General features: G+C 45.2%; 1 protein-coding gene across 6 annotated transcripts in view; it reads right to left on the bottom strand.

Moving 5' to 3' along the window:
• ATXN2 (ataxin 2) overlaps nt 1–24,949 on the bottom strand; it is a 102,575-nt gene extending 77,626 nt beyond the window's left edge. For all 6 annotated transcript variants that reach the window (XM_060193085.1, XM_060193087.1, XM_060193082.1 and 3 more), the window contains exon 1: nt 24,135–24,949. In XM_060193085.1, coding sequence (XP_060049068.1) covers nt 24,135–24,832 — 698 coding nt within the window. In that variant the 5' untranslated portion in view covers nt 24,833–24,949. The remainder of the gene's footprint in view (nt 1–24,134) is intronic.
• Nucleotides 24,950–26,458: the final 1,509 nt, after the last annotated feature.

Raw genomic sequence — 26,458 nt, 5'->3', positions numbered from 1 at the left:
CTCAGTGCTGGCACTATAGATCCACTGCTCCTGGTGGCCATTTTTTCCTTCTACTTTTTATTTATTTGTTTATTTTTATTTGACAGGACAGAGAAATTGAGAAGGAAGGGTAGACAGAGGGAGAAAGAAAGACAGACACCTGCAGGCCTACTTCACTGCTTGTGAAGCATCCTCCCTGCAATTGGGGGCTCGAATCCGGATCCTCGTGAGTGGTGATAATGTGCACTTAACCGTGGGCGCCACTGCCCAGCCCCTATGTTTCACTTTTCTTCTTAGGCAGTTCTCAAAAAAAAAAAAAATTCTGGGAGCAAAAACCAGGGGTTATTACTAGGACTCAGTGCCAGCATTGGCTCAACTGCTTCCGGTGACCAGTTTTTCCCTTTTTCTTTCTCCCACAGAGGGTGAGAGAAGGAGAGAATGAGAGACACCTCGACACCCATAGCTTACCACTACTTGGGAAAGTCACCCTCTGCAGATGGGGATGAAGGGCTTGAACTTGGTAGCACGTGCACTCTAACAGGAAGTCACTACTCAGCACTAGACTTAACAAAACAATATCCAATATTTTAAATTTTCAGTACTTACTGAATATGGTGTTGAAGTCTGAATCAAAATTCTAATCAAAACAATGTAAAAAAAAATTACAGGGGTCAAAAGATCACTTGACAGTGAAGGTGCCTTACAGTCTTACCAAGTGTGGGCCTTGGATTCAAGCAGCAGCAGCTACCACATGGGAGCACCACAGACAGCAGAGCAGTATTGTGGTATATCCCCTCTCTTGTTTAAATACATCTTTTAAAAAATAAGGACAGGGCAGAGGGTCGATAGCATAATGGTTATGCAAACAGACTTTCATGCTTGAGGCTCCAAAGTCCCAGGTTCAAGCCCCTGCACCACCATCAGTCAGAGCCAAGCAGTGCTCTAGTAAAAGAAAACTGAAAAAGGTCGGGGCGGGGGTGGAACACAGGTACAGAGCGCACACTGCTGTTGCCTGGAACTGAGGCCCCAGCACATGAGAGGCCAAGAGCAACATCAGAGGAACACCATGTATGGTGGAGTAGTGCCAAGGTAGCTGTCTCTTCCCCTCTCTCTCTCCCCTCTACTTGAAATTTCATAAATAAATAAAACTTAAAAAGAATGAGTCAGCCTGGGCATGTAAAAAAAGAAAGTCTTGGGCTAGGGAGACAGCATAATGGTTATGCAAAAGCCTTTCAAGACTGAGGCTCTGAGGTGCCTGGTTCAATCCCCAGCACCACAAGCCAGAGCTGAGAAGTGTTCTGGTCTCTTCCTTTCTCGTGCTATCTTTCCCTCTGTGTCTACTCTTTCTCATTAAAATAAATAAAATATTTTTTAAAAAGAAATTCTTTAATTAAAAATAGGACTTTGGGCAGGAGGTAGATAGCATAATGGTTATGCAAAGAGACTCTCATACCTGAGGCTCCAAAGTTCCAGGTTCAATCCCACCACCACCATAAGCCAGAGCTGAGTAGTGCTCTGGTTAAAAAAAAAGAAAAGAAAAAAAAAGACTCCTACTGCTTTAAAATAATACTCAGAGAGAAGAGGATTGTAGATAAAACAAGACATGTGAAGCCTACTGACAGGTGTGCAAGCATTCTGTTTTTAATAATTTTTCCTAGATAAAAAGGAAAAACAGGGGACTCATCAGTAGCCAGCGGGTAAAGCGCACGTGGCATGAAGCCCAAGGACCGGAGTAATGATCCCCGTTGAAGCCCCCACTCCCCGCTTGCAGGGGAGTCTCTTCACAGGCGCTGAAGCAGGTCTGCAGGTGTCTCTCTTTCTCTCGCCCTCTTTATCTTCCCCTCCGCTCTCCATTTCTCTCTGTCCTATCCAACAACGACATCAATAACAAAATAATAAAACAAGGGCAACAATAAACATTTAAAAAAATAAAATAAAAAGGAAAAAACAGTCCTTTTAAAGGAAATGTAATCAGATCCTGGATTTAATCAAGCTTTATAGAGCTACCAATTTACAAAAAAACATGGGCTAGAATTATATTGACTGATACCATAAGGTTTCAAAATCAGTTAAATCCAACAACAAAAAAGTCATATTTAACAGAACAAAGCAATAGTTTCAACAAATAAATGGAAAAAGACAACAGGAAAGGAAGAAAAATATAATAAACTTAGACACATCCATCAGAAACAAAGTATGATTTCCCAATTTCAACCTTAACCACAAAGGTATTGTAATCAAGCCAGTATGTACAGAGCCTGCCCCCTTTCTCAATTTACACACACACACACACACACACACGCACATGCACGCACGCACGCACGCACACACACGGGCTGGGTGGTAGCACACCCGGTTGAGCACACATAGTACTAATCTCAAGGACCTGCAGAAGGATCCGAGTTCGAGCCCCTGCTCCCAACCTATGGGTGGGGGGGAAGCTCTGCAAGCAGTGAAGCAGGTCTGCTGGTGTTTATTTCTCTCTCTCCCTCTCTATCTCCCCCTTCCCTCTCAATTTCTCTGTCTTGTCCAAAAAATGGGGGGGGGGTGTGGGAAAGCCACCAGGGCAGTGGATTGTAGTACCGAACAGAGGCCCAGCAATAACCCTGGAAGCAAAAACAAACAAAAAAAGAAAATCAACGGGCCCAGCAAAACCAGTTACTTGGACAACGCACTGCTTTGGCATGTGTGCACTCCAGGTTCAGGCCCAGTCCCCACCACGTTAAAGGAAGCTCTGACGCTGTGGTCTCTTTCCCTCTCTCTGGTACTTTACCTCCCTGTCTCTATCTAAAAACAAAACAAAATAAAATGGTGAACCCACAAATTATCTCTCACATATAAATGGTACATTGTTTTTGTTTGTTTCTTTCAACTGGTGATTTAATAATGGTTTGTAAGACTGTACAATTACACGGGTACAGTTTCACTCTGCACTCACCACCATTTTTTTTTTTTTAACAAAAGCACTGCTCAGCTCTGGTTAATGGTGGTGCAGGGGACTAAACCTGGGACTTTGGAGCCTCAGGCATGAGTTTCTTTGCATAACCATTGTGCTATCTACCAAAATTTTGAGCCCATACTCCTGCCCAGTGACTCAAGCAAGGTGGAGAGTAAAAAAAGCAGGCTGTAAATCCAAACACAAAAAGTAGGGGTTTGTTTTGTTTTAGCAAATTGAAATGTGCAAGTAATTCTAAGGTAACCCAATCGCTCACTCACTTAGAATCAATGCCTTAAAACAACTACCATCCCACAAAAGCTAATTTCAGTTCTGTACAAACTGCTTGTAGTCCAATTCTTCCCAGCTCTGTGACTTTAACAATGACTTTAGAGCTGTTTCTGTAATGTAATGGTTATAGGTTCGTTCGCCTCACATAACTTTAGTTCTTTTGTATGTCGATTTCAACATCCACAAAATGGTAATCATAACACTAAAAATAATAACTTCACAAAAAAAGAATACGATGGGGCTGGGGAGACAGCATAATGGTTGTGCAAAAAGACTCTCAGGCCTGAGGCTCTGAGGTCCCAGGTTTAAAACCCCAACCCCACATAAGCCAGAGCTGAGCAGTGCTCTGGTCTCTCTCCATCTCTCTCTCTCTCTCTAAAAAGAAAATAAACATAATCTCTAATTTAAATAAATAAATAAATAAATAAAATACAGTCATCTCATAAAATTAAGTAAATGGTAATCCAAATTGTTAGCTTAAGAGCAATGTCAGCATATAATTTTCCTTAGTAACTGCTATTTGATTCAATTATTCTCCTCATATTCCAGCACACTCAAGGATAAAGAAAACCTCTTCGGGGGGCCAGGTAGTGGTGCATCTGGTTGAGTATACAAGTTACAATGCACAAGAACCCAGATTGAAGGCCCCAACCCCCAAATGCAGTGGGGGAGCTTCACAAGTGAAGCAGAGCTGCTGATGTCTCTGTCTCTCTCCCTATCTCCCCCTCCCTTCTCAATTTCTCTGTTTCTACCCAATAATAAAATTAAAAATTTTTTTAAAAATCTCTTCATAACATGTCTTATGGGGGCTGGGTTGTAGATGCACCCAAAAGAACCAGGTTCAACGCCCGTCCCCACCTGCAGAAAAAATCTTCATAAGCAGTGAAGCGATGCTGCAGGTGTCTTTCTCTCCCTCCTTCCCTCCCACTCTAAACATATTTTTAAATTTTAAGGGGGACAATGGCCACTGGGAGCCACAGATTCATAGTGCAGGCACTAAACCCCGGCAATTACCATAGTGGCAATAGGGAGAAAAAGAAAAAGGCATAAGAGAAATGAATAAAGGGGTTGATATATCCTCACTCTTGCTTCATTTCTTCTCTGACATAGCCTCCTAAGTCTTCTTACAAGAAATACCTCACCAATTTTTCTACACATACCAGGTACATAACACAAACTTTTCCTCATATATTCCTCAAGGTCCATTTAAATCACTGCTGTTGTTTTGAAGCTTCTTTCTTGCACTGCTCACCCAAGGCTATCAGTCACTCCCCTACGCAAGGCTACCAGTTCACATTATCTACTTGTCTATCCGCTCCACTGGGCAACTTGGAAATAGAGCTGCTTCATGTACTTTTAACTGTTCCAGTGTGACAGCTTCCAGCTTTCCCTGAGATAATGAGCAGCACATAGTACCAATGTACTCTTATGGAGTATACACACATGGCACTCACTCAAACCCCGCTTCTCCGTCTTACTTGCTCAGGTAGTTTACTGATTTCCAAACATGTATTCTTTAAAATTAGATATTTTACTTGTTTACTTCTTTCTGGATAGAGACAGTGAAACTGAGAGGGATGGGGAAGATAGGAATGGGGAGGGGGCGGGGGAGAGGGAGGGAGGGAGGGAGGGGGAGAGAGGGGAAGAGGGGGGAGGGGGGAGAGAGAGGGGGAGAGAGAGAGGGAGAGGGAGAGGGAGAGGGAGAGGGAGAGGGAGAGGGAGAGGGAGAGGGAGAGGGAGAGGGAGAGGGAGAGAGAGAGAACTATAATATTGCTTCACTACAGGTAAGGACCAGGGGCTTGAACACTGTAATGTGTGCACTGAACCAGGTGCACTGCCACCTGCCCCCTTCTAAGCATGTTACCAATAGCTTAAAGTTACTAAGAACTTATTGTAAGAGGCTACGCAGTGTTCTTGTCTAAAAAAAAAAAAACTGGGTTAATGTGAGTATTTTTACTCTTGTAGTTTATAGCAAGCTACTAAGAAAAAACCATGAAATATGCTCTCAAAAAAAGAAAACTAACTTAGGGGCCAGAAGCAGCGCACGAGGTATAGCATGCCCCTTACCATATGTGATGCCCTGGGTTCAGGTCCCAACACCACATGAGAATACCACACCAGGAGAAGCTTCACAGATGGTAAATTAAGCACCATGATGCTTCTCCTGATCCTGAAATAAAAAGAATAAGAAAGAGGCTGGATGGTGGCACACCTGGTGGGGAGCACACATGACCATGTGCAAGGACCAGTGTTTAGTCCTCACCTGCAGGGGGGAAGATTCACAAGCAGTTCTGCAAGTGTCTCTCTCTCGCTATCTCCCTCCCTCCTCCCAACCTCTTTGTTTCTATCAAATAAATATGTAAAACCTAAAAGAGAGGAGAGGGGAGGTGTGCGGAGGGGAAGGGAAATATAGGTGTGGAATCTTTTTTTTTTTTTTATCAGATCACTGCTCAACTCTGGCTTATGGTGGTGCTGGGGATTGAACCTGGGACTTTGGTGCCTCAGGCATGAGAGACTGCATGAGAAACTCTTTACATAACCATTATGGTATCTACCTCGCCACCCTGCCCAAAGTGTGGAATCAAATACTGCAAGACAAGAAAGTTAACTTATATGACACAGCCTAAATTCCACAGGAATTAATAAAAAATAAAAAAAGAGGCCATTTCATGAAAGATTGGGACTAGCTCTTAGAGGGTAAGTGTGAGAATCTGGAAAGATGTAACAATTACAGAGGAAAGAGGGGGGAGAAAAAAAAAAAGCAGAGGCCTACAAGATAAATCACTTGGATGGTGCAAATAACCCGGTTTCAAGCCTGGCCACCAGAAGGAAGCACCTGAGTGAGTCATGGTGTCTATGTGAAAATGCCAACATTACTTGGTGAGCGCCAGTGATGAAAAAGGAAACAGGTCATGTTTGAAAAGTTGATGAAAAAGCATGATCAGAGAAGTAAAATGGGGGGGGGCAGTGGCCCACCCAATTAAGTGCACATATCACCATGCACAAGGACCTGGGTTTGAGCTCCCAGCCCCTAACTGCAGGGGGGATGCTTCATGAGTGGTAAAGCAGGTCTGAAGGTGTCTTACCGATAGAGGACCTAGTGGGGGTTGTATTGTTATATGGGAAACTGGGGAATGTTATGCATGTGCAAACTATTGTACTTACTGTTGAATGTAAAACATTAATTCCCCAATAAAGAAATAAATAAAAAAGAAAAGGAAAATAAAAATTATGTACAGAAGAATTATGTTAAAAAATTATTTACTGCATAGGGACAGAGAAATTGAGAAGGAGGCAGACAGAAGGAGAGAGACAGAGAGATACCTGCAGCTCTGCTTCACCACTTGCAAAGCTTCCTCCCTACAGGTGGGGACTGGCGGTTTGACCCCTGGATCAAACAGCACTGTAGCCTGTGAGCTCAAAGGTTCACAACTATTCTCCCCTCCCCTCCCCTCCACCATCCCTATATGCCTCTCTAAGATGATTCTTGATTGGAAATGAACTTGAATATTCTTTTATGTTAAAAAAAAAAGTGTCTTACCTTTCTCCCTTTCTATCTTCCACTTCCTTCTCTATCCTATCAACAGAGAAAAGAATATGGCCAAGAGCTTAAAAAGCTTTTCACGGGGGCTGGGGGTACATGCTACAGCATCGGGGTAGCATGTCAGATATGCAGGCTGAACAGTGCTCTGATCTGCCCTCTGTATCTCTTTGTAAATAAAATAGGGGCCAGGTGGTGGCGCACCTGGTTGAGCGCACGTTACAATGTGCAAGAACACAGGTTCAAGTCTCCAATCCCCATCTGCAGGGGGAAAGCTTCACGAGTGGTGAAGCAGTGCTGCAGGTGTCTGTCTCTCTTGCTCTCTATCCAACCGTTCCCTCTAGATTTCTGGCTGTCCCTATCTAATAAATAAATAAATATAATAAAAAAATTAAAAAATAAAATATCCAAAAAAGAAAGACAATGAATGACCTTTAGCAACACACCAGATGAATCACAGGAGGGTTTATTTCCAAAGCCTCGCTTTCATACACACACACCTCGGGTTTATTTTATTTTTATTAATTTTTTTATATATTTATTTTCCCTTTTGTTGCCTTTCTTGTTTAACACTGTTGTGGTTACTAATGTCATTGTTGTTGGATAGGACAGAGAGAAATGGAGAGAGGAGGGGAAGACAGAGAGGGGGAGAGAAAGATAGACACCTGCAGACCTGCTTCACCGCCTGTGAAGCGACTCTCCTGCAGGTGGGGAGCCGGAGGCTCGAACCGGAATCCTTATGCCGGTCCTTGTGCTTTGCGCCACATGTGCTTAACCCACTGCACCACTACCCGACTCCCTGGGTTTACTTTCAATAGTATAAGATAGAAGGAAGCACTAGCAACTCAAGACATTATCGTGATGTACAGTTTGAAATTTTTTGCCTTGTCTCTCTAAATAGTACAGAAAGGAGGAATCCTCACCTGGTTTATTCGCTATCCCCAGAGTCTAGCAAACAAAAGATAGTGTTAAAAGAAAAAAAAAAAAAATCCAGGCTACATAACTTGAACAAAAGGCAACGAGTAGATTGAGCACCTTATCAAGTGGAGCGCTGGGAAAGCACAATGGATGACAGAGTGGTGTCGTGTCTCCTCTCTCTCTCTCTAAAATAAAGAATAAAGAGACTGGGTGGTGCACCTTGTGGAGTGCACACATCCCAGTGCACAAGGATCCTGGCTTAGGCCTTTCATACCCATCTGGAAGGAAGGCAGAAGCTCCACAAGTGGTGAAACAGTGCTACAGGTGCCTCTCTCTCCCTCCCCCCTCTCTCCCTCCCCCCCTCCCTCTCTACTTCCCCTTCCCTCTCAATTTATCTATCTCTATCCAAAATACATACATACATATATATATGGGGCTGGGCAGTATCGCAGTGGGTTAAGCATGCAAGGACTGGCAGACTGGTGTAAGGTCCCAGTTTGAGCCCCCGGCTCCCCACCTGCAGGGGGATTGCTTCACAGGCAGTGAAGCAGGTCTGCAGGTGTCTATCTTTCTCTCCATTTCTCTCTGTCCTATGCAATAATAAACAACAAGGGCAACAAAAGGGGAAAAATAGCCTCCAGGAGCAGTGGATTCGTAGTGCAGGCACACGGAGCTCCAGCAACTGCAGTAGTGGTATTGGGTTCATTCCCTGACTACATAAGAAGAATCACTCCTTTACGTTATGTTTACACAACAAATACAATGTTCCTTTTGAGATGACCACTTTCCTTAGGCAGGGCAACTTCATCGTTTAATAGTAAAACCAGTGTTCACACAGTCAACAAATAACTTGCTATTTAGTAAATATATCAGATTACACAAGGGACTACTCACACCCTCCGTGTTCTAAATCAAGGAGTGGCAATACAAATACAGAAGTTTCTTGTGGTGTGGGAGGCGGCACAGTGGCTAAGGAACTGGACTCTCAAGCATGAGGTCCTGAGTTCAATCCCCAGCAGCACATGTGCCAGTGATGTCTGGCTCTCTCTCTCTTATCTTTCTCATTAATAAATAACTAAAACCTTCAAATACAGAAGTTTCTTTACTTCTAAACAAGTTAGATCCAAGTATTCAAACAGTCTGTCACCAAAGATGACACACACAAATGAAAAGTCACGTGCAAGAAGCGATGCACTACCCTAAAGCAACCAGAAGAACAGAAATCATTAAAGTTAGGGCAGAAATAAATAACACTGAGAATAAGAAAACCATACAAAAGATCAACGAAAGTAAATGTTGGTTCTTCGAAAGAATGAACAAAATCGACAAGCCTTTAGCCAGACTCACAAAACAAAAAAGGGAGAAGACCCAAATAAATCGGATAGTAAATGAAAGAGGAGATATCGCAACAGACACTGCAGAAATTCAACATATCATGCGAGGCTTCTATGAACAACTATATGCCACCAAGTTAGAGAACCTGGAAGAAATGGACGATTTCCTAGATACCTACCAACTTCCAAAACTAAGTAAAGAGGAAGTAGATAACATGAACAGGCCCATCACAGCTAATGAAATTGAAGCAGTTATCAAAAATCTCCCCAAAAATAAAAGTCCTGGACCAGATGGTTTTATGAATGAATTCTACAAAACCTTCAGAGAAGAACTAGTACCTCTACTTTTAAAAGTCTTCCAGAAGATTGAAGACACTGGAATACTCCCTGCCAGCTTCTATGAAGCCAACATCACTCTGATACCAAAAGCAGACAGGGACACAACCAAAAAAGAAAACTACAGACCAAAATCTCTGATGAACATAGATGCGAAAATACTGAACAAAATTCTAGCCAACCGGATACAGCAGTATATCAAAAAGATTGTTCATCATGACCAAGTGGGGTTTATCCCAGGCATGCAAGGTTGGTTTAATATATGTAAATCAATCAATGTGATCCACCACATCAACAAAAGCAAGACCAAAAACCACATGGTCATATCAATAGATGCATAGAAAGCCTTTGACAAAATACAACATCCCTTTATCATCAAAACACTACAAAAAATGGGAATAGATGGAAAATTCCTGAAGATAGTGGAGTCTATGTATAGCAAACCTACAGAGTGACGTCTGGTTCTTTGTCTCTCCTCCTACCTTTCTCATTAATAAATAAATAAAATCTTAAAAAAAAAAAAAAAAAGACATTAATGAAAAAGAGAACCAAAGAACCAAAGCTAGGGATCAAACTCAAGACCTAATGTTCAAGGATCCAAAAGTTTATCTACTGGGCCAAGCCCCCAGGCTGCAATAATATCTTTTTTCCCCCCACCAACAGAATTTTCTTAAAAAATTTGTTGTGGGGACCAGGCAGTGGCACAGCGGGTTAGGCGCAAAGCACAAAGACTGGCGAAGGATCCTAAGTTCAAGCCTCTGGCTCCCTACCTACCTGCAGGGATGTTGCTACACTGGTGGTGAAGCAGGTCTGCAGGTGTCTGTCTTTCTCTCCTCCTCTGTCTTCCCCTCCTCTCTCCATTTCTCTCTGTCCTGTCTAGCAACAACAGCAATGACAGCAATAATAACGACAACAACAAGGCAACAAAATGGGAAAAAAATGGCCTCCAGAAGGAGTGGATGCCTGGTGCAGGTAACTAGCCCCAGCAATAAGCCTAGAGGGGAAAAAAAAAACTTGAAAAAAAAAAAAAGAAATACTGTTTAAAATTTTGTTGTTGTTGTTGTGAGCTGAGGAGACAACATAGTGGTTAGGCAAATGACTTTCATGCCCGAGTCTCTGAGCTTCCAGGTTCAATTCCCCAAACTACTATAAACCAGAGCTGAGTAGTTGGAAAAAAGAAAAGAAAAACATTTACTTCTGAAAAAGTGAGAGAGAGAAAGAATCCCAGCATCACTCTGGTACATGCAGTGCTGGGACCAAGCAGGACCTTCTGCTTGAGTGTCCGACATTTCACCCACTGCACCACCTCCTGGACTGTGACACTATTTCCACACCACTCCCACTCTGCCCCACCTAATGCTAAACAACGCAGTTCTCACAAGTTCGAGAGAGGGTTTGGTCACTTTTTGTTTGCTAGTTGATGAGTCTCAATTTCCTATGTTCTGCATATTAGGGAAACCATCTGGTAGCTGTCCTTCACCCCTTTGCTTCACCAAGTACAGTCACCCCCAGTTCCAACCATTTTGTCCTGAAGAACACAGTATCTTACTTTAATTGCTCAAAGTCCATTGAGTATATGTCCCATAAGTCCTAGTATCCCATAACTTCTTTATCCAGTCATCTGCTGATAGGCATTTAGGTTGTCTCCATTCCTTGGCAAGTGTGTGACGCTAGCTTTTAAAATGAAAACACTGGGGGCCGGGTGGTGGCGCACCTGGTTGAGCACAAATTACAGAGCTCAAGGACCTGGGTTTGAGGCCTCATCCCCACCTGCAGGGGGAAAGCTTTGCGAGTGGTGAAGCAGGGCTGCAGGTGTCTCTGTCTCTCTCCCTGTCTCCCCCTTCCTCTCAATTTCTGGCTGTCTCTATCCAATAAATAAATAAAGATGATAAAAAAAAATTTAGAAAAATAAAATGAAGCACTTTCCATGGCCTGGGAGGTGGCATCGCTAGAGTCATGCTCTGTATTTTCTCTCCCCTCCTTCATTAATAATAAAACAAATCTAAAATGAACCACTTGCGTACCTGGAGAGAGAGAGAGAGAAAGATGCCCTGAGTGTGCTTGAGTGAGCAGCAGCAGCTAGTAAGTAATACTGTAAGTGACAGTGGAGACAGTTCTGAGGTTATGGGGACATGAGGCAGCATGGGTGGGGGGGGGGCGAGCTTAAAAGGAGACTAGACTACCAGCTGATGTAATAAGCATCACTTGAGAGACCAGCCTACCACAAGAACAGAGGAATCTACGTCTGAGCTGAGCTGATGAATCCCAAGTAACCCAGCCTGCACACTGTACGAATTAAACACTCAATATCAAGAGAAGAGAGGGACTAGAAGAGGAAAACCCACAGAAACCCAGGGGTCTCTAGAACTCGGTGTGGAGCCTCTCTCCTGCCAGCCCACTCCCTTCAGGGAGTGCTATAACTTGCCTTTGCTCTGAACTTCCCTTTCCCACACCTACTGCCCGCTATTCATTTTGCTGAGTTTGCTTCTCAGTGTCTAGTCCCAGCAACAGTAGTGCCTAAGACTTGCATGTAAATGGCCCCAGGGTCAACTCCCAGCACCACCACACTGCAGAGTGGTTGGTGCTCTGGTCTCTCTTAGGAAGCAATCTCTTGGGCTGGGGAGACAGCATAATGGTTCTGCAAAAAGACTTTCACGGCCGAGATTCCAAGGTCCCAAATTCAACCCCCAGCACCACCATAAGCGAGAGCTGAGTAGTCTCACTCTGTATCTCTCTCTGTATCCTTCTCTTTGTATCTCTGCCATTACAATCCAGAAGACCCAAATCTGTAATTTTAAGCAAAAGAAATGAAATTATTAAGAGTACGCAAGACCTAGCCAAACTGGCTAGTAACTGGAAAGTACATCATTTGAAGAACTGGTGTACACACATACAATGAACTGCTAGTCAGCAAAACGGGAGAGACAACTACTATATATGCAGCACCATAAGTGAATTTAACATACTATGCTACAGAAGTCAATACATCATATACTGCATGATCCTAGATGTATTTTAGAAAAGACTAAACTATAAAGACAGGAAACAGACCAATGGTCATCAGGGTTCGAGAAAAAAATAAACGGGGGGGGGAGACTGGGGGTAATACTATGATTCTAGTGGTGCATACATAACTGTCAAAACTCAAAACTATTGACTAAAAAGGGTGAACTTTATGTAAATTATCCAAAATAGGATCTACCACAAGAAATAACTGTCAGGGAGTCAGTCCGGCAGTAGCACAGTGGGTTAAGCACACGTGGTATAAAGAGTAAGGACTGGTGTAAGAATCCCAGTTCGAGGGAGCCGGGCGGTAGCGCAGTGGGTTAAGCACAGGTGGCGCTAAGCACAAGGACGGGCCCGGCTCCCCACCTGCAGGGGAGTCGCTTCACAGGTGGTGAAGCAAGTCTGCAGATGTCTATCTTTCTCTCCCCGTCTTCCCCTCCTCTCTCCATTTCTCTCTGTCCTATCCAACAAGATGAGTAACAAAAACAATAACTACAATCATAAATAAAACAGCCAGGCAACAAAAGGGAATAATTTTTTTTAAAAAAGAAAGAACTGTCTAGCAATCTGAGATAAAACTCGGTGCAGTAAGCAAAGAAATTTCTGTAAAGTCTCTCTGAATACGCAAATGTGTTCCTAAATCTCAATGGACATGAAGCAGTGCTGGAGCTAGCAGTCCCAACAATGGCATAGCCTCCCACTGCCTCATCATCTGAAAAGATAACCTTCTGGGGCCGGCTGATGGAGCACTTGGTTAAGTGCACATGTTACAATACACAAGGACCTGGGTTCAAGCCCCCCGGTCCCCACCTGCCGGGAGAAGCTTCAAGTGGTGAAGCAGGTCTGCAGGGGTGTCTCTTTCTCCCTCTCTACCTCCCCTTAACCTTTGGATTTTTGGCTGTCTCTATCCAATAAATATTCAAAGATAACCGTCTCTTACTTATTTCTCCAACATAACTCCTGAGGTCTATATTAAATGGATGGGAATATGTGGGTCTTAATAAGTGTTAACGTAGTGCTTTAGCCATCTCCGAATCTAACAAAGTAATTCCTTTTACAACAAACATCCAAGCTTTCCATTTCCATACATAAAATTTATCTTTTTGCTGATTCTGAACTAAACATGGTACTTTCTATTCTGTCCTTCAGAATAATCAGTCCATTGTTTTCCCAATACTCAGGATGGATATATATATGGATATATATATATATTTTTTTTTTTTAACCAAAGTAAAAACTCTAGTTTATGATGCTGCTGAGGATTGAACCTGGAACCTCAGAGCCTCAGGCATGCTAGTCTTTTTGCATAACCACTATGCAATCTCCCCAATACTTAGGATTTTTTAGGCCTCTCATTTCTAGCATAATTAATTTTTTTTCTGGCTGGCACTTTCAATATTTATAGACACTGTACTTATTGAAATTAAAAGTTTTAGTGTGGTCTGGGAGATGGCACAATGGATAAATCACTGAACTCTCAAGCATGAGGTCCTGAGTTCAATCCCCGGGAGCACATGTACCAGAATGATATCTGGTTCTTTCTCTCTCCCCCTATCTTTCTCATTAATAAACAAACAAAATATTTTTAAGCAGGTGGCACAAAGTGCAACGACCGGCCCAAGGATCCCGGTTCGAGCTCCCGGCTCCCTACCTGCAGGGGAGTCACCTTCACAGGTGGTGAAGCAGGTTTGCAGGAGTCTGTCTTTCTCTCCCCGTCTTCCCCTTCTCTCTCCATTTCTCTCTGTCCTATCTAACGACATAAATGACAGCAATGATAATAACTACAACAACAATAAAAAACAAGGGCAACAAATGGGAAAATAAATAAATATAAAAAATATATATATATTTTTTAATTTTTAGCGGGGCCAGGAGGTGACGCATCTGGTTAAGTGAACACACTACAGTGCACAAGGACCCGGGTTCAAGCCTCTGGCCCCCACCTGCAGGGGGAAAGCTTCACGAGTGGTGAAGCAGGGCTGCAAGTGTCTCTCTGTCTCTTTCCCTATCTCCCACTCCCTTCTCTATTTCTGTCTCTGTCCAGTAATAAATAATAAAGTAAATTAAAAAAATTAAAAGAGGGAGTCAGGCCATAGCGCAGCAGGTTAAGCGCACATGGTGCAAAGCACAAGGACAGCAAAGAATCCCGGCTCAAGGCCCGGCTCCCCACCTGCAGGGGAGTTGCTTCACAGGCGGTGAAGCAGGTCTGCAGGTGTCTGTCTTTCTCTCCCCCTCTCTGTCTTCCCCTCCTCTCTCCATTTCCCTCTGTCCTATCCAACAACATTAACAACAATAAGAACTACAACAATAAAACAATAATGGCAACAAAAGGAAATAAATATTGAAATTTTTTAAAGTTTTAGCAACAACAAACTAAGCTCAAGCATGACAATATTTTTTTTTTTTATTGTTGTTATTGATGTCGTTGTTGTTGGATAGGACAGAGAAACGGAGAGAGATAGGGAAGACAGAGAGGAGGAGAGAAAGACACCTGCAGTCCTGTTTCACCGCCTGTGAAGCAACTCCCCTGAAGGTGGGGAGCTGGGGGCTCGACCTGGGATCCTTACGCTGGTCCTTGCGCTTTGCGCCACCTGTGCTTAACCCGCTGCGCTACAGCCCAACTCCCCTGACAAATTTTTTTAAGATGGTTGACTATGAAATGATAAACACACCCAAAAAAGCCAATGGGTTAACCCACTTTCCCTATGGGGAGCAGCACTGTGCTCCTCTCAGGTCACCTCCCTATACACACACACCTTCTACTGCAGCACTGTTGGTACCGGGGGGAGTGAAATCAGGATCTCATGCTTGAACACTACATGGCCCCCAGTCCAATGTTTTTGTCTTGATTTTTGGAGAATGGGGAGAGACACCACAGCACATTGTGGTGACAGGACGGAAAACCAGGGCCTCACAGCAAGATGGGCTGTCCTCCCTCAGGCACAAGAGTCTCTGCATAACCATTAAACTATCTATCCCTGTCCACTTTTTTCTTTAAAGAATTTATTTATTTATTGATGAGAAAGATAGGTGGAGAGAGAAAGAACCAGACATCACTCCGGCACATGTGCTGCCAGGGACTGAACTTGGGACCTCATGGTTGAGAATCCAGTGCTTTATCCACTGTGCCACCTCCCAGACCACACATCCCTGCCCACTTTTAAAAATATTAACTAACCTGCTATAATTTTTTTAAAGATTTTTTTTTTATAACCAGAGCACTGCTCAGCTCTGGCTTATGGTGGTGTAGGGGAACGGGGGATTGAACCTGGGACTTTTGGAGCACCACAGGCAAAATATATTTTAAAAAGTAATGGGGAAAAAATGCAGAAAATAAAAAATTAACTCAAATTTGTTCAAAATTAAAATCATCCCAAATCCTTAAATTCAGCCCATTAGGAATTTGTTGTACACTTTTTCAGACTCTTTGTAAACTTGTACATACACAATATATGCTAAACAAAATGGAACTGTATTGTATGTATTGTTTTGGACTCAACAGTGTGTTATCTTATAAAACATTTCTAAAAATGTAGAATTTTACGATGTAAATAATGGTCTTAAAATTGAGTGGACAGGTTAAAGTTCTTGCCTAAAGCAACATACATGTAAAATTCTAATCTATCCACCCCTTTAGATAAAGGCAGACAGATGTAAACAAGATCATGCTGTATATTTTTACAGCATAACAAACAGGCACGCCTTGCCCTTGAGGGTATCTTTTTGTAACCTTGAGTCTGGCAATCTAAAATAGGACATCTAGTGCCTTAGCCCTTTGTCTTTCTTTTCTTGAGCTGAGGCCTCACCAATCAAAACCACTTTCTCATTTAGAGAGAGACCTAGAGAGGGAGACACACATACTGGAGTTTCCTTTGGTGCCATAGGATGACTTTCTTGTCATATTGGGGCTTGAACCTGGGCCATGTGTATGAAAGGTATGTGTCTTACCAGGTGAGCTATCTTTCTCACCTGGATAGAGACAGCCAAAAATCAAGAGGGAAGGGGTGATAGAAAAGGAGACAGAGAGACACCTGCAGCCCTGCTTCACCACTCGCAAAACTTTCCCTCTGCAGGTGGGGACAGGGGGTTTGAACCTGGGTCCTTGTGCACTGTTAACATGTGTGCTCAGTGAGGTGCGCCACCAGCCAGCACCTCAACATTTTCTACAACTAGCAGCCTTAAGTTGGTTTTAAGATTTGGGGAGGGGGGCACCACAGCAAAGCTTCCTTCAATGAAGTAGAGGACAGGTGTGAACTTGGGTCACATACATGGCGAAGCAGCACACTCCCCATGCAAGCTTCTCCCCTGGTCCTAGCCATAGGTTTCATTAGATAGAAACTGTGTGAATTCATAATCATGTGAAAATTAAAATTCACTTTTTTTTCTAGGCTAAGACTTCACCAACTCCAGGTCAATTTTTCAGACAAAGAAGGACAAAAGGATGGAACAATGTAACTCAAGATAACTCCAATTTAGTGAGGGTTCCAATCCAGGTAGCAATCTTTCTGGATATAGTTAAAATTCTTATGTAGATTATTTATAACTTAAGCCACGAAACTGACTCAAGTATCTACAAAATACTGCTTTCATACTATGATTAATAGCTATATGCACTTGGGAACAGGAAAAAATGGCATTCTTTAATGGAATCTGTAAATTCCATCAGTTTGTGGTATGAGGCTTATTGTCAATGTAATTACAAAAGAATGTGATTTGTTTTTATTATATGCATCAGACCTTTAGAATGTTGTCTCTTGAAAGTATATCTTGAGATATTCCTCTCATCAAAATATTGTATTTTATTTATCTTTTCTTGAGGAACCGGGACATAAGCCAATTTCATCTCTCCAAGCTGCTTTTTCATTTAGATAAGACAGAGAATGGAAGAGGTACTCTATCTAGTAAAAGCAAAGTTTAAAGACAAGATTTCTAAAAGCTTTTTTGAAAAGATTTCAATGTATAAGATCACACTTTGCTATGGCAAAATTAAGTTCTAACACAGCTGTACCTGTTTAGAAAAAAAAATCCTTCTTTAAATTGAAACATATGGCAGTTAAATAGCTATGATATGAGTTAACATCCCCTGTGTAAAACTACAGCTAATTAGAGAAACAGAAAATAGAAATTTACATTTAACTGAAAAGAGGAATACCGGGGCCAGGCCATGGTGCACCTGGTTAAGCAAACACCTTATAGTGAGCAAAGATTCAGGGTCAAGCTCCTGGATCTTCCCACCTGCAGGGGGAATGCTTCACAAGCAGTGAAACAGGGCTGTAGGCATCTCTGTCTCTCTCCCTCTGTCTCTATCCAATAATAAATAAAACAAATTTTTAAAAAAGAGAAATACCATGAATGTTTTGACTACACAGATGCAAAATCCTTAAGTAACTGTAGACCTACTTTTTGCTTTGACAGATAAGCAACTCAATGTAGATTTCTGACCCATCTTAAGCTTATTTTCCCAGGAGTCGGCGGTAGCACTGCGGGTTAAGCGCACGTGGTGCAAAGCCCAAGGACCTGCATAAGGATGCAGGCTCGAGCCCCCACAGGGGAGTCGCTTCACAACCGGTGAAGCAGGTCTGCAGGTGTCTCTTTCTCTCCCCCCTCCTCTCTCCATTTCTCTCTTGTCATATCCAACAACGACGACATCAATAACAACAATAATAGTAACTACAACAATAAAAAAACTAGGGCAACAAAAGGGAATAATTTTTTTTTTTTAAAAAGAGTATTTTTGCACACAAGGTGTGAAGCACAAAGACCGGCATAAGGATCCTGGTTCGAGCCCCCAGCACCCCACCTGCAGGGGAGTCGCTTTTGGTGAAGGTCTGCAGGTGTTTATCTCCCCCGCCCTGATTTCTCTGTCCTATCCAACAACAATGACAACAATAACAAAATAATACCAACGATAAACAACTAGGGCAACAAAAGGGAAAAAATAGCCTCCAGGAGCGGATAAACCTGGAGGCAAAAAAAAGAGTATTTTCCTGCAGCTAGAGTAATAGCTCAGCAGGTAAAGCACAGTTTAGGCTTGAGTCCTACTGTGGAGTGACAAGGCATGAAAGACAGTGTGCTCCTGCATGCTCGCTCGCTCTCTTTTCCTCTCCCTCTCCCTCTCCCTCTCCCTCTCCCTCTCCCTCTCCGTGTGTGTGTGTGTGTGTGTGTGTGTGTGTGTGTGTGTGTGTGTGTGTAAAAGCAGCTAAGGAGTGGTACAAACACATCTGCAAAACCTTGGCTCATCAAGAAAAGAACTGAAGTGGCCAAGTGCTGGTGCGCACGGTAACGCACCATTATCAGGCACAGGGCTCGGCTCCAGCTCCCATTTCCCACCTGCAGGGGAAGCTCCACCAGTGGTGGAGCAGGGCTGCAGTCTCTCCTCTCCTCTATCTGTCCCAACCTCTAGCAGAAAAAAAAAAGAAAGCAGGAGACAGACATTTTCTACAGGTACTTAGAATGAAAACTAAACTCAACAGATAAAATAAATCCATTAGGAAAGCTAAAGCACATGCCTTTTAAACTACCATTAACAGTTTATTCATAATGACATAAGTCAATTAACATTTTTTGTTTAACTTCAAATTTGGTTATTATCAATACCTACATAACATAAATTAACAATGGATAATGACACTTAAATCTTATTAGCTACAAGTGAGACCACATGATTAATTAATCTAGATAAAAATCAAATGGCAAACCACTTCATAACTGTCCTCCCCAAACTCACTTTAAAATTGTAATCCTGGGTAAAGCATAAGGACCAGTGCAAGAATCCCGGTTCGAGCCCCTGGCTCCCCACCTGCAGGGGAGTTACTTCACAGGTGGTGAAGCAGGTCTGCAGGTGTCTTTCTCTCCCTCTCTGTCTTCCCTTCTCTCTCCATTTCTCTCTGTCCTATACAACAACAATGACATCATCAACAATAATAACTACGACAATAAAAAGAAAAAAGAAAAACAAGGGCAACAAAAGGGAAAATAAATAAATAAAAAATAAACAAACAAAGCAAAAAAATTGTAACCTGGGCTGAGGAGACAGCATAATGGTTATGCAAAAAGACTTTTTTAAAAAAAATTAAATCTTGGGAGTCGGGCTGTAGCGCAGCGGGTTAAGCGCATGTGGCGCAAAGCGCAGGGACCGGCATAAGGATCCCAGTTCGAGCCCCCGGCTCCCCACCCGCAGGGGAGTCGCTTCACAGGCGGTGAAGCAGGTCTGCAGGTGTCTGTCTTTCTCTCCTCCTCTCTGTCTTCCCCTCCTCTCTAGATTTCTCTCTGTCCTATCCAACAACGACGACAACAATAAAACAAGGGCAACAAAAGGGAATAAATAAATTAAATAAAAAAAAATAAATAAATCTTTATTTATTTGATAGAGACAGCCAGAAATTGAGAGGAAGGGGGAAGAGAAAGAGAACAAGACAGAGAGACACCTGCAGCATTGCATCACTTGTGAAGCTTTTCCCCTACAGGTGGGGACCAGGGGCTTGAACCGGGTCCTTGCACACTGTAACATGTGTGCTCAACCAGGTGTGCGCCACCACCGGGCCCCTGGCAAAAAGACTTTTATGCCTGAAGCACGAATGGTCGCAGCCCAGGTTCAATTCCCACAAGTCAGAGCTTAGCAGTGCTCGAGGGGAAAAAACTGTTTTAACTTTCTTCACCCACACTCCCACATTGTATATACCCTAATCAGTTCTCTAATTACAGAGGTTTTATTTAATGAAAGAGGTTTTATTTAACATTACTTTTGTTAGTTAACTTTATAATGTCTCATTTGTAGTATGCTTCCTCATATTAAAATAAAAACATCAGGAGGACAGCTGTTTTATTCTGTGATCTAGGCCAAATACCTACACTTGTCTTGTACATAGATTTTTCAACAGATATGTCGAGTTAATGTAGCTGTAAGAGGTAAGCCTGGGTGGAGAGAGGTAGGGCAGAACAGCATAATGGTTATGCAAAAAGACTTTCATGCCCGAGGTTCCAGGGCCTCAGGTTCAATTCCCTGCCACCATAAACCAGAGCTGAGCAGTGCTCTGATTAAAAGACCAGAGGGAAGAGATACGCATGTCAGATATTTAAATGCAGCATGATAAACAACTACACTAACTTGTAACCCGATTTCTAAATTGTAATGAAGTATTAAAATGAAGATTACCTCAACAGACAAAAGTTTTTATTTGCACTTGATCTTGTATCCAAAGAAATCCTAATGTTCTATTAAGGAATGGAGATAGTATAATAATATTATATAAACCTTTTTCCTCAATTCCTTAAAACTCATTTTTAAATAAAGCTCAAGTACACACAAATGTGTATCTTAATGACTTGTTATCAATTAGTGTTGAAAATATTTCTTAGCTCAATTTTCTGCAAATAGCAGTTGAATCCAAAGATCTGATTAGACTAAGTGGGTTCAACTGCTTCGACAAAACTGGATATAACCTATTATTTTTTTGAAATGGAGAAGGGAATGTAGAAGATAAAGAGACATAGATTAACCATGATTTCCCACAGCACCAAAGAGTTACAAAGAGTCTCCCCCCGCGCCCCCCCCCCCCCGGGGTGGTGCAGGGGTTCAGCACACATAGTACCAAGCATAAGGACCAGAGCCAAGGATCCCGGTTCAAGCTCCTGGTTCCCCACCTACGGGGAGGGGGGGGGGTGTCCCACTTCACAAGTGGTAAAGCAGTTCTACAGGTGTCTCTCTATCTTTCCCCTCCCCTCTCAATGTCTCTGTCCTACCAAAAAAATTAAAAAAAAAAAAAATGGCCACATGAGTAATGAATTGGTAGGGCAGGCATTGAGCTCTAGCAATAACCCTGGAGGCAAAATAAATAAAGAAATAACTTGCTAATAGTAACTTATTCTAGTTAATAAAATAGCTGGCAGAGGGGCCACAGCAGGTTAAGCGAGCGAGCAAAGACCAGCATGCGGATCCGGTTCCAGCCCCCAGCCCCCAGCCCCTGCTCTCCACACCTTTCTCTCCCTCCTATCCAACAGCAGCAGCAGCAATGGCAACAGTAATAACAAGGGCAACAAAATGGGAAAAACGGCCTCCAGGAGCGGTGGATTCAGGAACTCAGCCCAGCAATAACCCTGGAGGCAAAAAATATATAGCTGACAGACAAAAGTTAGTAACAAAACTCCCACAAAGAGTAAGAGCACATTCCTCAGGACATCCACTAGCTATCTACTCTGTATAAGTACAGGCACAACTATACCATGCACACTTCTCACATATGCTTTTTCGAATATATTCCTTCATGAAACCCTCAGGGAAAACAAATTCAAACAATCAGGTAACTCATGAAAACCTTAGTGATCTAGACAGGACAATAAAGGTAACTTATCCCCTGAAAATGCAATGCCCTGGTGTTTGACAAGCTACTAAGAAATTATTATATAGAAAAGTCACCTTCTTGACAGCGGATACTGATACAAGCCTTCGGAAGAGCAATATGGCCCAGCTAGCAAGAGTCATAAAAATCTTAATGCCCTTTGACCTAGTAAAACCACTCCTGGGAATTGTCTCAAAGGAAATAATTACAGTAAAGCAAAAAGCTATTAGTGTAAAGACATTTGCTGCCCTGCTATCTATAATAGCAAAAATATAGAAACCCAAATTCCAACAATAGAAGAAACCAAAAAAAAAAAAAAAAAAACTTAACACTGACCAAAAAAAAATGACCACCCTAACTGCATAAAATGAAAAGGCAAAAAGAACTGAAATTACTTTCAAATTCTAATAATGCGGCTACACAGTTATAAGATAAAACAGTAAACTTCTACAATATATATGACAAAGTAATTTTGAAAGTCAGAAAATCCATGATTGGCAAAAGAAACAAAAAACACGCTCAAAAGTCAAATATGGAGATGGGTATATAGCACAGTGGTTATGCAAAAAAGGTCCTAGGTTCAATTCTCAGCACCACCACATGACGAAATATGATGAAATATTCTTTAATTCAGGTCTGAGAACTATACTGGTGGGGGCTCGCAGAACTTTAGTGGCGGGTGTGGTGTGGGACTACAGCCCTGTAATTTTATAATCTTGTAAACCGTTATTGAATCGCTAATAAAAAAATCATAATAAAGGAGAGTGAGTGTGTATTTCCAGACTTTCAGTAACATCTTGCTATCTCTAAACATAACCAATCCAATGCTGTTTTCTTTCTCCACCATAGGCCCCAGAAACTGTTTTAACTGCTAACTCGGTTGTTAGATTATAGAAAATTTCAGGGATTTACAAAGATTCTAATAAATGGTTCAAAATTGAAAGCAGTCCTAAGAGTACCTTAACTAAAAGTCTGTACAGTAATTAAAAAAAAAATCACATTACACAAATCCTATTCACAAAACTTCACATAGTCATCCACAGAATAAGGGATATAATTCATGCCCCAAGCACAGGAACTTAAACCAAGAAAGACTCCAACTCAACGGTAAATGTTTGCAAGACCACAAGAACAGAAAAAGATCTGTGGCACTAACACATTCCAAATTATTTTCTGACCACTCTAGTCACTCTGGAACGAATACTGTTAATCGTCGTCAACCCTAATAAGAAGAGCTGATGCAACTTAAAAGCTTATGTTTTAATTTTTAATTATATGATCAAGTTGAATGTATCTGCCAGATCTCTACACGGTATCGCGGGGGTGGGGGGGACACACCGCATCCTCCTCCCCTGTGAGAACCGCATTTAAGACGTTCCCGTTTTCCACCATGGCCCACTGGAAAGGGGAAACGAGTCGCAGGACGCTGGCGGCACAGCTGCAGCGGCTGCGGCGGGGAAGGAGCCCGCGTCCCCTCCCCACGGGAAGGCTGCGCCCGCGCCGCTGCTAACTTCTGCCGTAAACGCCAAGGCTCTCCAAAGGGCCTGAAGCCCCATCCCATCCCCCCAAATAAAACCTTCACCACCTTCCCGGCGCACAACGCCCAGGCCAGGGGCCCACGCGGCGCGGCTGCAGCCCGGGGAGCGGCGGGTGCCCTTGGGAGCCCGGGCGGCGCCCCAAGTTCAGGCCGGCGACCACAAAGCCGGGCATCTACTGGCAGCTGCGGCCCGCTGGGTGCTGGGCAGGCCCCCACCGCGCACCCCCGCAGGCTCCCCGGCACCCACGCACCCTCCAGGGGCCGCGGCGCGAGCTGCCGGCATTCCGGCCTCGGGGAGCCCCACCAGGCCGGGCCGCAGTCCCTCCCGATGCCGGGGCTGGGGCCGGCGCGGCACTGCGGCGCGGCCTCGGGGGGCCCCGGGCCCGGCTGCGGGAGGGCGGGAGGGACGCTGCGGGCCACGCCAGCGCCACCGCCACCGCCACCGCCACCGCCACGGCTGCAAACGGGGCGGGGTGCGAGGGCCCCCCAGCTGGGCTGCAGCCCGAACTTTGCCCCCTCCCTCCTCCTCGCCGTTCCCCGAGCGAGGAGCTGGCAAGTTTCAGGAGCCGGGACAGAAACCCTGCGGGGCGTCCGCGGCCAACCGGGGGGGGGGGGGTGGTCCCGCAGCCCCCGGAGAAGGTGCGGGAGGGGCTGACAATCATCGCGGCCCGGAGCCCCCTTCCCCCACCCCCGGACTTGCATGGCGAGGGGGAGGCGGCCCGGTCCTTCCATCTTGACCGCCGGCGAGGGGGTGGGGACGCCGCAGGAGGCTGACCACGGCCTGACATTCCCCGCGGCACCCCGCCCGCACTGCGGGCCCCCGGCCCAGCCCCTGGCCGCCACCCGCAAAGCCGGCCGGTCACGGGGCGGGGACTGCGCTGCGGGCCCGAGCGGAGGGGGCTGGGACGCCGACACCCACCTGCCCAGGCCGGGCCGCCCGCCGCCCGCCGCCGCCGAGGAGGACGCGGACGCGGACGCGGACGAGGCGGCGGCCGAGGACGAGGCGGCTGAGGGCAGCGGTGGCGCGGCGGCGGACGACGAGAGGAGGCCGCTGCTGCCGCCGGGCTTGCGGGCACCGGCCACCGCGGGCGGCTGCTGCGGCTGCTGCGGCTGCTGGGGCTTCAGCGACATGGTGAGGCGCCCATACACCGGCCCGCACGCCGGGCGGGGACAGCCGGGAGCCGGGCGCGCCGAGGAGACGCCGGAGTGCGGCGGGGACGCGCGGGCGCCGAGCCGGGTGGCGCGGGCTGGTGCGGCCAGGGGGGCTCCCGGGCCGGCGATGGGGAGGAGAAGCACGAGCAAGGGGCAGGGAGGTCCGCCGAAGCCGAGGAGCCGCCGGGATCCAAGCCGGGGCGCGATGCCGCCGTGGCCGTTGCTACCAAAACAGTCTGAGGCGGAGGGAGGCGAGCGCTGCCCGGTGGGAGGGGGGCCGGGGCCTGGCGGGGGAGGGGCGGCGGAGGGATACGGTCCCGGGGCCGCGCCGCTGCCGCCGCCGCCCCTCCCGCCGCGCCGTGCCGGCCGCGAGGGCGAGCGCCGCCCGGCCCACCTGGTAGCGGCCCAGCGGCGAGTTCCCGGGGCCACCGCGGGGCCCTGAGGAGCCGTGGCCGCCGAGCGCATCGGGCGCCGGGCACTCGGAGGCGCCGCGTGGCCAGACAGGGTGGTCGCGGAGGTGCGAGCCTGGGACTCTTTACCGGAAGTCGGAAGGGTCAGGCGGAAGCAGAACGTGCGGCGTCCCCGGGCCCGGGAGGGACACGTGAGGAGCTGGGGCCGCGCTCGCGGGGTTCGGGTGAGGGCCCGGCCCGGATCCGCCCTCCTCGGGGCGTGTCTGTCTTCGCCTGCGGGGCCGAACTGGGACAGGGGGCGCGGGGAGCGTTTCTCCCCGGACCAGGCCATCCCTATCCCCAGGCTCCGAGGAGAATCCTTGTCTGCTCCTCCACAGACCTCCCAACCCAACGCCACCTCGAGAGCCGACTGCGTGTGCCTGCAGGGCGGGAACTCTGCGGCCGAGCGCCCGGCACCTGGGACGCTGCATTCCAGCGTCCCCTGCGGCTCCTGCGCCCGGTCCGGCGGGCTGCTGCCAAAGCCAACGAGCCGGGCTGGGATCGCACCACCTTCTCCCGGCGGCTTCACCGCTGCTCACCTTTTCCCCACTTTTTCCACCCCAGCAACACACAGTCACCAGAAAAAAAGAAAGAAAAACCTGTGTCTGACCTTCATTTGAACCTGCTTTACCCTCACTTGAACTTCTTCCCCTCCTCCCAATCCAGACTGTAAAGGAAGTGTCGGAGTTGGGGGAGTTAGGGGGCGTGGGGGTGGGGAGTCCCATTCGATGGAGACCTCTGCAAGATTGTGTGAACTGTACACCTTGGCCCCTTTAGAAGTTTTATTTTAACCTAGGTTGCTAGCCAGCACATTTTTTTTTCTCTTTTTTTCTTAATGTGTTGCAATTAAACTAGAAGCAAATAAATAACTTGATTCTTTTTTTAAAAAAAAAAAATATATATATATAGTTCTAATGAGAGAGACCTGAGCACTGCTGTAGTTTATGGTGGTGCAGGTGATTGAACTTAGAACCTTGGAGCCTCAGGCATGAAAGTCATTTTGCATAATCGTTATGCTGTCTCCCCCACCCAATAACTTTTTCATGCTTGGTGAACCTAGTAGGTGTTTGTTTATGTGGGGTTATTTCTCGAAGTAAGGAACACCACAATTTTCCCTTCAGTCTCCTGAAATTGTCAAATTGAAGCCAAAGGCAGTTAGAGAATGATTAAATCACGAGTCTCCAGGAACCAAACTGAAGTTACAGTAACCTAAATAATCCAGGCAAACACTAGAAAAGTAGGAAATGCTTTATTTTGCACCTGAGGAAAAAATACATAAATGGGGGGCAGTATTCTTTTCTTTTCTTTTTTTAGTTCATATCTCAAGAGCATTATTTTCCTGAGAACCACATCCAGGCTGGTTTTCGGCTAGGTCTATTTCTGTCTGTTAAATTAACATTTTCCAAAGCTTCACGTTGGTTATCTGTGATGAACACCGTTTCCTCTATTGAACCAGCATATCTCAGGTTAATACATAACAGGTTGCTCAACTGAAAATTCCCTTCACCATTCTTTCCAGTGGGGGTTTCTGGATGATATATAGAAGTAGGCATGCACAGTCAGGGAAAAGTTACTTTGCTTCAATACTTTACATTTCTTTCCTGTTTGTTCACACATTACACACACAACATACCACCTCTCA

Source organism: Erinaceus europaeus, chromosome 6, assembly GCF_950295315.1.
Source record: "Erinaceus europaeus chromosome 6, mEriEur2.1, whole genome shotgun sequence".
Taxonomy (NCBI): Eukaryota; Metazoa; Chordata; class Mammalia; order Eulipotyphla; family Erinaceidae; genus Erinaceus; species Erinaceus europaeus.
This window is presented reverse-complemented; position numbering and strand designations above follow the sequence as displayed.